Source organism: Pieris brassicae, chromosome 1 (genome assembly GCF_905147105.1).
Source record: "Pieris brassicae chromosome 1, ilPieBrab1.1, whole genome shotgun sequence".
Taxonomy (NCBI): Eukaryota; Metazoa; Arthropoda; class Insecta; order Lepidoptera; family Pieridae; genus Pieris; species Pieris brassicae.
In genome coordinates, this window is record NC_059665.1 from 12,540,030 (window position 1) to 12,557,631 (window position 17,602).

Here is a 17,602-nt window from a genome sequence, read left to right on the forward strand (position 1 = left end):
ATATTTACATAAACCAGACCGTAAAATAAATACTGTACATTGATAACTAGGTATTCGTAATCATATCTAATCGTTGTATTTACATAGTATATTTGTGTTTCAGTCTGGCTAACTGGGTGAGGCATAATGTTCATTATAAGATCTGGTTTATACAATTTGACTTAAAAAAAACACTAAAATATAAAGAAATAAATTTGATTATTTCCGGCGTTTTAGAACTGTCAGAAATAATATGTATCTAGTAGCCTAAAATATGACTAAATTAAGTAATGTCACTAAGGTCTAACTACTTAATTTATGAGACAGGAGGTAAACGAGCCTCGAAGTGTTAACCACCGCCCATAGCTGACCTGCAACGCCGGGAAGAGATTGCCGACCTTTGAGGGAATGGCACGTTCTTTTCTAAAAGGCTCCTAAGTCGGTTCGGTTCGGAAATACCTCCATTAGCAGCGGGTTCCACAAAGAGGTGGAGCGCCAGGCGTCGAGGTGTATACGCAATACATGGTTACTAAAATATATTTTTAAAAATGACGTCTAGCTAATGTGATTACAATACATGCCAAAGAAAACATTGAAAATTATCATAAATATATTGTTCATTGGCCTTATTTTGATGTTGTTAACCTACATTCCGGTTGTTGACTTATCATTGATTTTCAACTGACATTGAGTTATTAATTAACGTGTTACAAGTTTACGAAATATCTTATGATTATGTTATATTGCTTGATAGATTTATATATAAGCGGTCTGTCTCTACTTTACACATAGACATTTTATTTATTTATTTGAAAACATATCCTATGGTAGTCAGGCAGTCTTGGACTTAAGGGCTACCGCAGTCTTTACATCTAAAAATTAGACACAAGCGGCGAATCGCCTACTTGCCTAAGTAAGGACAAAAACAATAAAAATATAAAGATATCTGAGGGCATGACATAGCTTATAGAGCCATTGGTTTTTACGTCACTGCTATTAACTATAGTATCCTATCGTGAAAGATGATACTCCTTAGTGTGAATTACTCACTAATTAATATCATGCCAGCTATATAACTTCTGATACTATAAAACTTTAAGATATATAATCTTATACACTATCTTCCAGGCAACCCTAGGGGAAAAAACACATTAAAAAAAGGAAGCATAATGGGTAAAGTGCATGAAGTACATAGTTAAAAAATATATAATCACCAATCTTAATCTAAAATAATACAAAAAGAACCCAATCCCACGGATTCATGAATTGCGATGCAATACAAATGGTTAAAAAATGTATAAAGTTGTTAATGAAAATTGAAGCAATACTATCTATATAGGATTAAAGTATTTTCATTAGGCAGATTGTGCAACGAAAAGATATCATTTTTGAGCTATAAATTATGCTAAGACTTGCCTATTTTACTGGTTAGAGTATTATTACTTTTAAATCTTTAGGTGGTCAACAATAATTCCTTTATAAAGTGTCATATAGGATTACTTTAGTAATTTTGAGGATATTTATCATGTGAGGATATTTAGCATCTGCGCATCATTATTATCCGTTTAAAAATCCATAGGTACATATTTGAATGTGTGCAACTTTGTACTAACGTATGTATAGTTTTTAGTTATAGAGACGCGAAAAATTAAGCCCGTTTATCTGTCTTATTCTGTTCACAAAAAGACAAATTCTTATTAAATCATTTTGTTACTGGTACATACAATTCTTTCATGTTTTTCAAGTACTTTCAATACTTCTAATAATTTTTAACAAATTGCAAATATTATCTTATCGTAAATGTCACGAATATGGCCTCGATCGGGGTTACAAATCACTATTATTTTTATCTATTTACCATGATACACTTTCAAGGTTAGTACTGATTATTGTATGACATACACACATTACAGATATATGAAATTTACACTATATTTATTTAAGTCTGATCTTAGATAAGTCGGATTATTGATCAGGAAACGTGTCCCATTACTGCATGACCTGTGTTTAATATTAAATAAATAAAAAAGCGTTTGTTTATGAAAAAAACGTCTCAATCCTCACTGAGCACTGTCAAAATAAAATAGTGGGAAGTGGTTTGACTGCTCTTTGAGTACATCTTTTCTTCTTCCTGTGGAAACAGTATTCGGAATTTATGATAACATTTTATACTTAGTATTAAATTGAGTATATAATATAAATAATATAATATAATTGTATTCAGTTGAATCTTAGCACGTATTATGACTCCTACGTAGAAACCCAGTTATGATTTTGTCACACGGGTGTCTAATAAGTTTCGTCTCTGAGTGATACCTGGATTTGGGTACTATGTAAAGATTATTATACCTTCGTCTGCATTAAAATAAGTTACATAGTTACAAAAATAAAAGTGTTATGACGTTCTTTACACTATATATATACATAACTTCCGGGAAACTCATGATTTTGTAATATTCACGTACACAAAATGACCATCACCTTGCTCTTAAAAGATTTAAACCAAGTTTAAATATGTAATATGCAAAATAGCCACGTCGCGTCGAGCGAGGTTTTACCTACATTGTGTCAACTTCCGGTGTTGAATGTAGACTGCCGGTTAGCAATAACAAACTAAGTTTTATTTTGAATATTAAATTTGAGAATTAAAATAAATTTTATTTCCAATTATGATGATATTTCATTTCAATGTTATATGTTATAACTATAAACAAGGTATTTCACAAATCTTTATATGATTTATAGTAGGAGTAGTCGCCAAATCTGTCTGTTTATACGCGGGTCACGCAATGCATAGAAGTTTCAATTTGGTATTTTGGCAAGTCACTTGGTACTAAAATATTACAAATTCTATCCTTACATTTGTTATAACACACTTACATATACACATGAAACCCCAGTGGGTTTTATTCATTTGTGAACCATGATAACTATCTTTTAAATCAAATTAATATTAATAAACAACGTTTCTTAATGGAAGATCGCACACCAGTCCCTATGACATATGCTTGGTACACCTTACCAAGCGTCGAGTTTTTAGTGCGTTAATTCGGACAGTTAATGCCACGTCATCGTTGATTCGATGAATCTGAAACCGTTTTGTGACTGACGTATAAAAAACAATGGATTTTTTAAAATAAATTAAACATTATTTACAAGTTATTTTACACCATAACGATTTTTGACGTGACAACGCCTAATAAATCGACAAACGCCAGATACACGCACGAAAAAGTATCAGACTCATTGTCCCATTACGCTCATTTTACGCTTGCGCCCCATCTATCTCTCTGCCAGTCGAAGACTGAAGTATGCATCCATTTCTACAATGTTTTGTTATGACGTTGTCACCACACCTTAAACTATCGTCCATAAACCGACTTTACAGACAACCATTTTATTTTTACAGATTACTAAAACTTTTTTATACTGTCAAATAGCCCCTTGTTGATGTGATGAAAGCAGATTGACATACAACGCACTAACTTTATATATTTTCGTAGTCCACTCACCAATGGACGTATCTGCATGTGCGCGATTACCACTGTTTGTAGGGTGAAGTGAAAACATAGTGAGGAGACCAGTTGCACCCAAAAATGACGGCACAGAAGGCTGATCACCTACTTATCCATAAAGGCAAAAGAATATTAAGAAACATATTTAAAATCTAAGTCTAGGACTAATGGGGCTATACTAAAACACTCCGAATTCATGTCTCCGGTAATTTCTACGGTTGTTCAACTTCGTTACCAATCTATAACGTATACTATTCTGGTTATACTGTTAGTTTGATGTTTATATTATTTTGACCGAAGATGTTAATAATGCCAAAGAAATTCTTGCCGATTTTACAATGATAACATTTAAAATTACTGATTGCTCTACCTTATAAAGTGTAGTTACATGAAGTTTAGAAGGATACGTCTCTTGAATGTGGAGCACATTTTTCTATTTTCTTTTCCGAAAAGCGTAAGAGATATTTCATCTCATTATTGCTAATGCATCATATTATTAGTTACGTTATTCTTTACGGGTAGTATTTGAAATCTTGCCGGACTATAAAACATGGATTAAAGTTAGTTCAGTGTTTGTTGCATGGGGTTACCAATTACGGGTTAAATCTATGTTTATTTTTTATCCATAATCAGGATTTTTTATTTGATTAGGAAAATATCTCGTCTGTACACTACATCCGTTATTAGACTACGATAACATACACTTATGTTATTGTCAATTAATCTCGGCAACGATGTTATAGTTAAATAAACTTAAGTATATTGTACGTATGTAATTACTTTAATCACTAAGTTAATTACACTTTTAATTAATTACCCAAATTCCAAAACATGTGTAAAAGCTCTATTCTAATTATAACAAGGTGTAACCGTAATTAAAGTTCTAATTAGTATATGTAAATCAAAAGCCCAACCTGCCTGCCACGGGCTTGACAGAGGTCATTGAACTTGCGAGTGTGCCCCCAGGCACCGCTTTTCATTTTCCTGCCTTTGTCCTGAATACACGCTTTTTACTTTAAGCACGATTTTTCGGTAAGGGCTTGAGATCTTTCAAAATGGAAATGTAAACAAAAATGGTATTGTATATCTCAAAAATGGCTTCTGGGGGTAGACGCTTTAAGATGGAGTTCAGTAAGAGAGCTTTTTATATAAAGATTTTCATACTTAGATAGCGTTATTAATTAAATAGTAATTTATAACGCTATCTACAAATTATCAGTTAGTCAAGCGTTATAGTAACATTTTAAATCTTAAAAAACTAACATTCTCCATCTATTGATCTTTAAATTAAATTAAAATTTATATATTATATAAAATAAATTTTAAAAAATATTTTTTTTTATAATTAAATTAAAATTTATATATTATATAAAATAAATTTAATAAACCTTGACGTCCGTCGTTCCACAACTGAGCGTTTCTTAAGCCAATTTTTGCCAATGTGGAACCAGCTGCCCACTGAAGTATTTCCGAACCAATTCGACTTAGGGTCCTTTAGGTCGTACTTGCGAGCCTTATGGCAATGCCCATGGGTGTGTGTGGGAGTCCATGGGCGGCAGTATCACTTAAAATAAGTTGAGCCTACAGCCCGTTTGTCGTTCCATAAAAAAAAATCATAATATCAAAGATCTGTCAAATTGTCTACACCCTTGAGCTTTCACTGTCCGACATAGTGGCCTTTACCACTATTCATTGATAATTCTTAACAACTTTTTATTGTTAACAGTTGTGTACTGCGACTACAGTGGATCTGGTCGCGCGTTAAACTGGATTGAGGATTACATACAGCGCGATGTTTTACCGACACATGCAACACGCAGCACTGCTTTATCATTCACATCGGGACAAACGGAAATATTCCGGTAAGTATACACATTGACACAAAACATTAAGAACCTGTACATATAAGGCATTTTAGTTTAAAAAAAGACAAAACAAAATACACATGGTAGGTTTTAATGTTTATTCATATAAAAGCAGATTAATTTTGTTTAAAGAAATGTAATCATGTTCTTTCATTAAAGGTAAGCGCGTATGTGTTACAGTTGATCAGTTTACTCATTCTGTGGTTTTTAAGGAACTGACATTTGACGTCAAATAAATTAAATTAATATATAAATAAACATTTAAAGCGCGCGAGCATTAAATATAACTTCAGTGCCACACGTAGCTATCATAACACTAATCACAAACCTGAAATCAGAGCTGAAAACGGTCGCAAAAATATAAACTATTTGAGAGCGAGATGACAACAGCTTGCCATCGTAACAACTTACAACGGTGGCATGATATATTATACTTTTTATGTTTTAATTTTTTTTTGTCATGTATAGTGACATGAGTAACAAAAAGAGTTTAGTTTAAATAAAAAGAGTTTATTGCTAATTCTTCTCTTTCGTTCTAAGCCCTTGATTTGAGAACTAGCCGTAAATGTAAAATTGGAAGCATTTATTGTATATTTCTTTTTTTGACGTTGCTAATTGTACATTGTGTTACCTATATGAATAAATGATTTTTGACTTTTACTTTGACATGTATGTTTTGCGGTCAAGTTTGAATGTGATAAAGTCAAAAACTATAATTGGGATTTTTGTACGGTTTTTCAGGTGTGAATCTAAGGATATAATTCGTAGAGCAGTAAGAGCCTGTGCCGAAGATGTGGTGGTTCTAGGAGCATCTCTCACCCGGTTCCTTAGAGCGCTGCGGCCGCAGAGTGTGGTGGTATTTGTTTCATCACGGGAAACGGATGGACAACTCGCGCCCTGGAAGGAATGCGGTGCCGAAGTAAGCTTTCTTGTTTTTAAGCGTAGTTAACTTAATATATATTTATATTAACAACATATTAGATGAAATATTTACCATTAGTGAGCAGTGTTGGTCTAGTGGCTTCAGCGTTCGACGCTCATCCCTGAGGTCGTAGGTTCGATCCTAATGGACTTTCTTTCTATGTGGGCCTTTAACATTCGATTGAGCGCTGAAGGAAAACATCATGAGAAACTAGCTTTCCGTAGACCTAAAAAGTCGGCGGCATGTGTCTGGCACAGGAGGAAATAGATCCAGAAATCTGAGGCCCATACCTAAAAAGCTTGTAGCGCCACTGATTTATTTTTAATTCCTTATTATTTAAAAATAAATTCTAAAATTAAACAAAGCGTTACATTTTGTCTTAAAAATTTGATATAATTAGGCAAATATGTTCGTTAAAACTTCTAATTAAAATCACTGTCACTTTCACAGCGTTAGCACGATTTCAAAAAATACAGTTAAAAGGTTTAATTAAGTAATTTTTTTTAGATTGACGCAATTGCGTTATGTAAGTATAATATGCGTATAACTTTATTTTCATATTGACTTTTTCAATAAAAAAACCTGCTTATATGAGGAAAAACACATTGATAACACTTGTAGTAAATTGTATTCTTGATTAAGGCGTATAAAATTTGTGTTTGTTTTTCTCGTAACGCGTTAAAGTTAATTTCCTTTTTGCGACTCTTATTTTTAATAACTAATCGATTTGTGACATTGAGCATAATTAAACATTGATAAGTTCTTTTGTACGAAACCTTTCGTAGAAAAAGATATTTGGCAAATAAAAATCTTTCAAAAAACATAATTTGATGTAAAAATACTTTACGAAATTAATCCTAGTAGCATAATTATTTGTTTTCTACTAAAATATTGTATTGTTTGTAATGGTTAATTTACAATCTAAGCTGTTTTTATATTAATTTTGCAATAAGCAAAACATCACAAAACATGTTTTCATTCGCAATTTTTCTTATCAGCTTAGGTCACGTCTAACCATAACCTATATTACGTAATAGACTTTTGCAATGTCATTTAAATTACCTTATCACCATTTATGTACTGACTTTGAATGAAATTAATTTTAGTATTTAAGCAAATAATCTATGGCCATAAGGCTTCGGAGGCTCACGCCTGGAATCGAGTCCTGAAACACATTAAATTTGTAGTTTATTAATAAATGGTGAAACCTTTAGAGAACATCACCAAAAACATATTGGACGTTAGAGCAAAGATGGTTATTGCGTCAAAGAAATATTTTTTTCTTGTGGATCGTATGCTCTCTTAGATAGACAGTGAAACAGATTCCGAGGACCTCTGCAGCCGCATCTGGTTATAATTATTATGGATAATAGCATGTGGAATGAATCTTAAACGAAATATTCCTTTGATTTAACATGACTGGTTTCCCAATGTAAAAGTTTAGCACTATAGTTCAAATGTGACGTTAAATGTCCATGAATTTTACTACAAACGTACTATGAACCAACTTTGAGGGTCGGTCACGAAGGGCGGCTTCCCCTAGGCCTTGAATTTATAGCTTTCGGCTATCGACTTCCGGGTTCGTTTATGACAGGCATGAGTAATAATGTCGCAAAATATAAACAGAATTTATAAATTATTCTGTATGTCGTATGATTTTGTATTCAATATGTGTTGTGTTTACGTGTGGTAGAGTCTTTATAAATTATAGCGGGGCCTATAGTCGTAGCTTTACGGTATTTTAATCATGATTTGGTTGTCCATTTAGCTTAGTTTTATTTATAACGTCATACCCAATCAGCGTGTCTATAAACTGCTAAATTTTATCAAAATGGAGTTTACTTTTAAATTTGGAAACTTTGCGATTATTGTTCTCAAAGAAGTTGACCTTGTAGAGAACGTTACTTAATAAACATTAAAGCGTACATGTTAATTTCTGCGAATAAGGACCCTATTTACTAACATCTTTAGGGATTATGACACAACGTATATATACGATATATTGAGTTAAAATATCAAAATAGGCCGAGTACAATATTTCTGTATACTTGATACGAAGTGTTAATAAATGTTACTATTAAGTATATACTAGAATCCCGTAGGGATTTACTGAAATATATGTTTATTGCAATTAGTACAGTGTTATACTACTAATGAATAATTAAGTTGGGTAAAGCAGTTGCGAAGATCATTTTCTACATTCAAACACATTAAGCTTGCCTTTAGAATATTCGAATTGTAAAACTGATTAAACTTCACGAGTACCTACCACCAGAAGCGCTGTATAATTGTATATGCATATTCGAGATTGCGTTACATACTCTGGAACAGTGGCCTAGGCATTACCTTGAAGCTCTCATACCTGAAGTAATTTAAACCCTGGCTGTGCACCAATGAACTTTCTGTCTATGTGCACATTAACACTCGCTCGTACGGGGAAGGAAACATCGTGAAGGAACTGGCATTGGACCCAAAAAATTTTACGCCTTGTCTGAGTCAAGGAATTATTAGACAAAAACAAATGATTTCGAAACAGCCATAGAAATCTGAGGCAACTTTCCTAGTTTAATAAAACTACTACTAGTCGTAGGTTGTTGTGGTTGTTGACCATTACCAAGTATTGTAGATTACGTTAGTATAATGCGTAGCCATCAAAGGAAACCTTATAAAAATGACATGTACAACGTTGTTATCTGGTTAAACGGTTGTTCACCTTTCAATTTCGAATTTGATAAATGGATTTAAGGTTTTTTTACCTATATTTATATTATCACACCTTTTTCCCGAAGGGGTAGGCAGAGACCACGGATTTACACTTGAGAGGGTCCTGACATGCCACTCTCGCTTCATTCACTTGACATTCACCATGCATGCTCGTCGGTTATGCGTAGTTTTAACTTGTCTCTTCTCTAGTACCTCCTGAATTTGGTCCTGGTCAGAACAAGGCTTCCCCAACCCGATTGCGCCATCCATAGTTGCCTTGTATATCCTGCTTGTTAACCGTTTCTCATTCATGTTTTCTACGAGCTGATTTTCTCTCTACATCTGATGTTATCATCAACAACCTTTATGTACAGTCTGATTGGAACTTGGAACACGTGCAGAGTTATACAAAAATGTGGAATTAGACTTAGTTAGAGACTTACATTGTTTTGACCTTTAAAAGTTTAATAATAATAATCGTAATAAACGATAAACCAAGATAGTGGTACAGTGGTTAGATTGATCAATTACAAATATCCGCACAATCAGCTATATAAATAGGCGTGAAAATGTTATATAAATTTTTACAATGTCTTATTAAGAACATAAAATAATGTCAAAGTTAAATTGTTTACAATCGATGTCAAACCTATGGTCCAAATACTCGCCTACGCTATAAAGGCCTTTAAAAATGTTATCACCTTCCACTTGAAAAAATTACGTATACAAAATCTACCTGCGTATAGAGAGTATAAAAACTAAACTAAGGAATTTCCCAAAAATGAAACAAAAGTACGTTAATGCAAATTATATATTACATATATTCTTCACTCTGTTTAAATTCTGGAGATTAGTAAAAGTGCATTACCGCATTCAAAGGTGTTTAAAGCTTTTCTTTTTTATAAAATTATTGAAAACGAAACAAAAACTCATATTCACTCACTAGTATATCCATTATCCATTATGAATACTTATTTTATTACACCTGAAATTTACGATTCTAAATATGTTGAATAAAACATTTGTTTTAGAGGTGAAGGACAAACGGACGCAATTTGTAACTTTAACAGGCTTTGTCTTAAACTGTATTGAATTTTAATTGTGTTGATTGAATTCCTTTTTCTTAGATTTACGTCGTATATATATCGCAGTAAAGTGGTTAAATCAGAGAGTTAATTCAATCTCTAGACAGTTAATTAAAGAACGATATTCAATCAAGTCTCTAGCATTTTGATTTAAATAAAGCCGCGTCAAAAATATTAAACTATCTGTCTGACCGAAAGCCAGCGTGTTGATTAATAATGTAAAACAAAATGGTAAAACGACACTTCGCCATGATTATTTCATTTGTTATTGTTACTTCGGTGTGATCGTGAAGAACTGAGAGCTTGGAAATTCCGCGTTTTGTTTTATTCTAAATGGTTAGGTTAGGTTAGTTTAGTCTTATTGCCTAGGAACGTCTACGAAACTCATTAAACGTTTCGTTCACTCACTTGTCTGACGGAACTTTAGCGACTTGATTCAATATTGATTTTTGATAAACTGTCTAGAGATTCAATTAACTCTCTAATTTAACTACTTAATAATAAGATATAACTGTAAAATGTTTTCAAAATAAACTTTAAATAACGACTTTCTTGCCTTTTGTAATACAGATGGAAAAACGATCCTAAATCTGTATATAAAATTCGCCCTAATATTGGATATAGCAGATATCTCTCCCATCTATTTATTATTATCCTCTACATTGGTATATTACATGGATATTCTTTATCAGTCCTCGGTGTCTGACGTTAGACTTATGATTAAACATGCTGGACTGTTGCCATTCGCGTTATGCTTACTTGACGACCATAGTTAACACTTGCATGAAAAGAATCCATTAAAGACGAGGTTCACACGTGAGTGACATTCTTAAGCTCGGCAACTTTGTATTTACTTCGAAGAAGACGAATTCGCGCGCATTATTATAGAGAGATTGTATCAATCCAAACGGATATTGAATAATAATATAATGCCCTATCTTTACAGTTAATCAAGATACCAGAAACAAAAGAAGGGTTCATCGACCTTAACAATTTAGAGCACAAATTACAAGAGAACACAGGAACGGGAAAGCGAATGATCGGGTTCTTTCCCGCGGCCTCAAAACTCACTGGAATCCTGGCTGATGATGTGGCTACCACATTACTTCTTCATCAGTATAGAGCGTGGTCTTTCTGGGATTACACCCTAGTAGCTCCAACATCGGCTATTGACATGAACCCGACGTTTCCCGGCGTCGAAGAAGGCATGGTGAAAAAGGACGCTGTGTTCTTCAACTGTGAAAAGTTTGTTGGGGGTGTTCAAGGACCATTTGTGACGGTCTTCAAGCGGGAGCTGTTCAAGAATACTGTGTTGTATTCTGATGATGTAGAGGTATGTTTTATTATTTTACTTAGGACTGAGAATCTAGACCTAAAACTAAGTTAATTTACACCTGAACAGTTGAATTAATTTTTGTCGCTGTTGACAGATATATGCCTACTATATAAAAAATTTAATTGAGTCTACAATAATTCATCCATAGCATAAACAAAAAATAATTTAGAACTTATATAGATTTAATTTAGATTTTAAGTTATTGATTTTTTTTCAAGGTACTATCAGAAAGGATACAAGAAATAAGATGCATAGAAGCTATAAGAGCGGCGATTGTTATGCAGCTCCGTGATGCAATCAGCTTACAAATGATCGCTGATAAGCAGGACTACATTACTAGGTACGTTTCCTTTAAGTAACTATTCTGTATAAAATGCTTCTTGGACCACTGGTTTCACTTGGTCCAGCCAGATTGTTGGCAAATAATCCTTTAATTGTCAAAGAAATGTACATAGAAAAACATTATCTATTAATTTACACTTCGTTTGAAACATTAAAATTAAACGATATTTTCTTTGTTCAAAATTAGCAGCCCATAGAGCGTGTCTTAAAGATCTCAATCTTAAAGATTAATGAATCGTATAAATATATAGTATATATATTTAGAATAGTATATTTACACCACAGCTCAAACCTTGTTATAAGCGTCGGAATTTATTAAATTAAATTAAAAATATAAATTGCTGTAAAGTTATCTCCCGTAAGCATAATAGGTGGGCTGAAAAGTTCGTAGAAAAAGAAATACTATTCAATATAGCAGATATAGATACAACGATTATAGGGCCCATACAATTGTAAAGTACGATTTGCCTTTAGTCTCAAAATAGTAAACGTAAATTAATCAATAAATCTTTTTATAAATGTAATGATTATTTAAATGATCCTAATATTTTGGATTAATTTGCTCCAATTCAAACAATTTGTATGACTCAATACTTGGCGATTAAGAACAGTGGCGGAGAGTTTCTTGCCAGTTCTTCTTGCCCGCTCTACGCCCTTCACCTGCCAACTGGTAGTAAATGAAAATTAACAATAATTTTAACATCTTCTCTGTTGACGTACATAATTGTACTTGTTTACCTATATGAATAAATCTAGTTTGAGTAAGATTTAGGCTTTAGTTTCGGCGATTACTAGCGCAAGATTGCTGCCCAGCGAGCGGTCTCGTACGTAAACATCCTAAGTAATTATTTATTACAATTGCCATGTAACGTTCTGATATCGTACATCACTGTACTACGAGGTGATCATATGGCCAGTTGCCATATACAATGCTCAGCTATTTTTAATCCCAGTAATAACATGGCCAATGTCCAGTACCAAACTGACAGAACCAAGTTAGAACGTTGTTTATTTCTTCAAATCTACTGTTTATTATGTCTATTCGAATTTACGCTTCAAAATGGTTATGTGTTTACAATTTTGCGAGTTGTACTGGTTGTGTTTGTTTTATGGGAAAACGATTGAATTTACAACGCAATCAGGAATTTCATTAGTTTCATACTCTGTCGGCTATATCAAATAAATAAAAAATAAATTTTCATCATCGGACGTCGAGGCAGAATACGAAATTCTACCCGTATCACGTCTACGTCCGTCGTTCCACTACTGAGCATTAAGGCGGATTTGCCGCGCACCATCACGATGTGGAACCAGCTGCCCACTGAAATAATTTCCGAACCAATTCGAGTTCGTTCCTTAAAGTAAAGAGCGTAGACATTTTTAAAAGGCTGGTAACACACTCGCGATCACTCTGGTATCCTGCCGCCAATAGATGGTGGTGTATCACTAAACATCAGAGGAACCTTGGCCGTTTGACCCGTTTTATGACAAAAATAAATTACTACAATAAGTAGTTCTTGAAAGATTATCTACGATTTCTATGCAAATAATGAGAATCGTTTTATAAATACCCTTTTATAATATTGTATTGTCTAATTGTGTTATTCAATTTGAACTAGTCCTAGGTTTAGGGGGTTCAACCATATTGTCTAATAAACTAAACGTCTCGTTTCTAAATCTCACCTTCAAATATTGATAAATATGCAATATAAATTATATTTAAAAAACAGGCACTGCGAAGCCAGACTTCAGTATAATATAAATTACCAATACATTTTGAATGCCCCATAAATGTGTTAAAACAAACATGTCGGAAGGCGCCAAACCGTTGCCAAGTGATGCTGCGTCATTCTATTTATGCGTGCGCTATTATTGACATGATAAAACTGACATTTAACATGTGAAATTCAAGGCTACGACTGTTTAATCTTTAATTTGACACTTGGGCTTGTTTAATCTATGTTTTGTGGCTTATTTGGACTGTGGTGGTTTAAACGATGTCATTTACGATTTATCTTAACATTTACTTTTCGCGCTAAAATATTTAATTTTTTATAAAGATAGGAAAAGTATTTAATTTGCTGTTATTGCCTGGTACCAATTATACAAATAAATGTATGTATTATTTAATATTTTGGTATATATTGTGATTATTTTGGGGATTTTTACGCCATCAGCGCATAATTATGAGTCCCGTGTGACAAAAACGTTGCGTTTATATGTAGTGGTACCGCCAGTAAAAGATAGGATATTGATACAGTTGTTTATATGTTCTAGACATTAGTCTATTAAAATTTATCTTCAAATAAAACCGATAGCTAATATATCTGAGTCGATTCCAATAATAGGTCCCTCGGAGGATATCGATAAATTACTGGGAAGGAACTTGACATTAGGTGCGGAGAAAATTCCGTTTTCCTATTCGAATTTATTCTGTTTCCGGCTGATTAGCGTCCAGGGTCATGCAATTATCTAATTGACATCAATTTTGCAAAAGCAAACGTTATTGTCTTGTAATAAAATAATCAACACTGTTCACTGTTTCTTCAGGTTTGTCTAAAGTTATGTTATTTAGAGGAAACATTTTTCTATATTACTTGACTGATTTAGTAATTCTTTTACCATTAGACTGCCACATTATTTCCCAGTAATATGAGCTTTATTTATTTTAATAAAGTCTTAAAATCTAGCCGCGCGAATATGGGATAGGCTGCCTAGCTGATGACTTATATCCTATAACCCTGGGTCAGAGCGTCCACAGTGAGTCTCCCTTGCGGGTCTCCAATAAAGCGATGATATAATTAGAATCTCTTCGGAGTGTATGGCCTCTACATTTTCACTTACGCTGCTTGATCTGCTGGCCAGTCAGGGCAGCACACCCAAAGTTACTTATTAACAGCTTCTTCATTCATAAAGAAATGGTTCATCCCATCATTAACTAATTCTACAATTATATATTGCATACCATCCTCGTAAAGCTCCAAAAGCTTCTGCTCTTTTATAAATACTTTGGTATAACCCACTTACTACTATTCTAGTAAATGCTGTTTATGTAAGAACACGTGAAGAAAAATGCAAATGCATTTAAAATAGGCGATTAGATCAGTATGCTAACGTTGAAATAGGTCAGTGGGGTAAGTCACAGTTGCAATAGTAACAGTTGCCCGTGAAGTCAAATAGTTTTGTTTTTTTTATAAATTATCGATCTAGCTTAACTTAAGACTAATAATTTAAAACTAACTTAATTTAGTAAAAAGCTTATTTGACATAAGCGAAGTGAAATATAATAAATATTATCCATCTTGTAGAACTTATTACTAGTTTGAAGTTCAGTTGCATTGGTACGTTGTAAATATTAATGGCGAAAGCGATCCTGACTTTAGTTTTGAGTTTTTGCAAGCTGCAAGAGTTTGCGACATCGCGCACATTGGGTGTTTTTGTACCGACGCTGATGTATATTTTAATTGAATAGACATTGACGGAAAGAAACTAAGCTTTGGTTTAGTTGAACTGATCGTTTGTATTAATAATATAAATTAAAACGTACTAATATTAAGTCAGAAAAATAATAATAAAGCCACTTCAACTCCGTACTATAAAAACTACAAATGGGTGTTAGTTTTGTTATTATATACTTTGTCTTTGTTACTTTCGGGTTCTGCAGTATTTTCCTTTTGGGTAAATGCCTCCTGAACCTTCCATTTACATCGTTGTTATCTCTTTCATCCATTTCTCCCCAGAAACCTTTAAGATGTCGTCAGTTCATCGCTTTTTTGGTCTTCCTGTTTCTTTTTCTTTTCACCTTGCAATATGGCCTGCTCATGGCCAGCCATATTTTTTCTATAGAACAAACTGCAAACGGTCAGGAGGCTCACCTGGTTAGTGATACCGCCGCCTATGCACACTCTCAATGCCAGTGGTCCCGCGACTAAGGCCGCGTTACCGGCCTTTAAAGACTGTGGCCTTTATATTGTATAATTCAATATAACTTTATGCAATCTCAAAATGCAAATATAATTACTATCATATCATAGTTTAAGCTCTTTTACGCCTTTAAAAGCAATTCGTGTTATTACGCCGTATTAGATATTCCTTATCACAAACGATGCCGATTATGTATATGTATTATATTTACAAGGTACATATTTAATGCACTCTAAGCAATGGGCCTTGATTTTAGGTTCAATTCTATGGTATGTATAATAATCATAATATCATAAATGTATGAACATGAATTTAAATGTTTGATCTTTTTCCAGTAACCACTTTATTGGAATGGTATCTAGATACTAGGGACTATGTGGCTTACCAACCTCTATACTAACTTGTGTGAAAAATAATTAGTTCAATTATTAGTTTCATTCAGATAACAAAAATAATCTGAATGAAATGTATTCAAATCTTAAGAATATTAAAATATATTTAAGAGTATATTTAACTGTTTTCCTGTGATTCCTAAAGCGGCTTAGCGACGCATTGGCGTGACATTGTGAACACAGCATAGTAGAATATTTGCAGTACCTATTTAAAAGTGACCATTAAACATAATTTACGACAACTTTTATACTCATCTCGTATTTATCTGTATTATGATTGCAGATAAGATGCCAAATGTAATCTCTGTTCTTGGCTGACATAGTTGTTTTGTTTTATAAGTTTAAAATGAATCAATAAAAATAAAAAATAATTCAATGGCGCTACAACCTTTTTAAGTCTGGGCCTCAGATTTCTGTATCTATTTCATGATCATTTGTTAATTTAATAGGCAAGTAGGTGATCAGCCTACTGTGCCTGAAGCACGCCGTCGGCTTTTTGGGTCTAAGACTAGCCGGTTTCCTCACGATGTTTTCCTTCACCGTTTGAGCTAATGTTAAATGCGCACATATAAAGAATTCAATTCAAGAATCCATTGGTGCACAGGATCGAACCTATGACCTCAGGGGTGAGAGTCGCACGCTGAAGCCACTAGGCCAACACAGCTCCAAATCTAAAATGTATCAATACAATGATTAAATAAAGTAATATTTTGTCCCTTTCTGTCAAATTGTGTTTACGCTCTGATGAAAAGGGACATTACCGACAAAATGGTCACTAACGTTTCAAAACTCACATTACATACAATCAATAAACAACGTCTTCTCAAACTGGTATTTGCTGAAACAGAAAATATTCTTATAATACGTATACAATAATCATTTGAATATAAAATATGTTATGCAGAACAGAACAAAATTTCTGTCAAGTACCGTTCACATGTCGAAAGAAGGAAACTGGTTGCACAAGACACAGGGAATCCTACTGTAGGGGCTTAAAACTTTCTTTTTCCTTCAATACGCGTTTTTTTTATTATTTAAATGATTCAATTAAAACGGATATGCTTCTCAAAAAAACTTTTTAGTATTTGGTTATATTTGCGACGTAAGTTGGAATTTCCAGGTTAAATTTTAAAGACAAATTGCTTCCAATGACGATGGGTTGGAAATCCCATAGTTTTATAGATGTGTGCTGCATCAAAAAATGTATTATTATTGTATTGAAGAAAACTGACTAAATTGCTTTAATTCTTGTTTCGAGCACGCACAGGAATTCACAAAGGCATTGTTTATTCGATATCTATAATGCCTTGTTTGAAAACAATACGTTTTCATTAATTACCATTGTTCTTTATTGAAAATCAATTTATATCTTGGTTTCGTTTGGCAGAGTAATAGAGACGAGAGCTTGGAGTTCTTGTATCGCGGTATTCCAAGGTAGTCCCAATATCTAAAATTTTGCTATTAGTTGCAGCGGCCCTAGAATGCGTTGATAAAAAGAGCTTAATTTTTAAACCTGTACGTTACCTCTATATATTATGG

At 33.3% G+C, this 17,602-nt stretch overlaps 1 protein-coding gene across 1 annotated transcript in view; it reads left to right on the forward strand.

The window, feature by feature from the left end:
* LOC123715548 overlaps window positions 1-17,602 on the forward strand; it is a 70,195-nt gene that overhangs the window by 38,992 nt on the left and 13,601 nt on the right. The window contains exons 2-5 of the mRNA XM_045670685.1: window positions 5,221-5,356; window positions 6,101-6,278; window positions 11,016-11,402; window positions 11,624-11,745. Coding sequence (XP_045526641.1) covers window positions 5,221-5,356; window positions 6,101-6,278; window positions 11,016-11,402; window positions 11,624-11,745 — 823 coding nt within the window. The remainder of the gene's footprint in view (window positions 1-5,220; window positions 5,357-6,100; window positions 6,279-11,015; window positions 11,403-11,623; window positions 11,746-17,602) is intronic.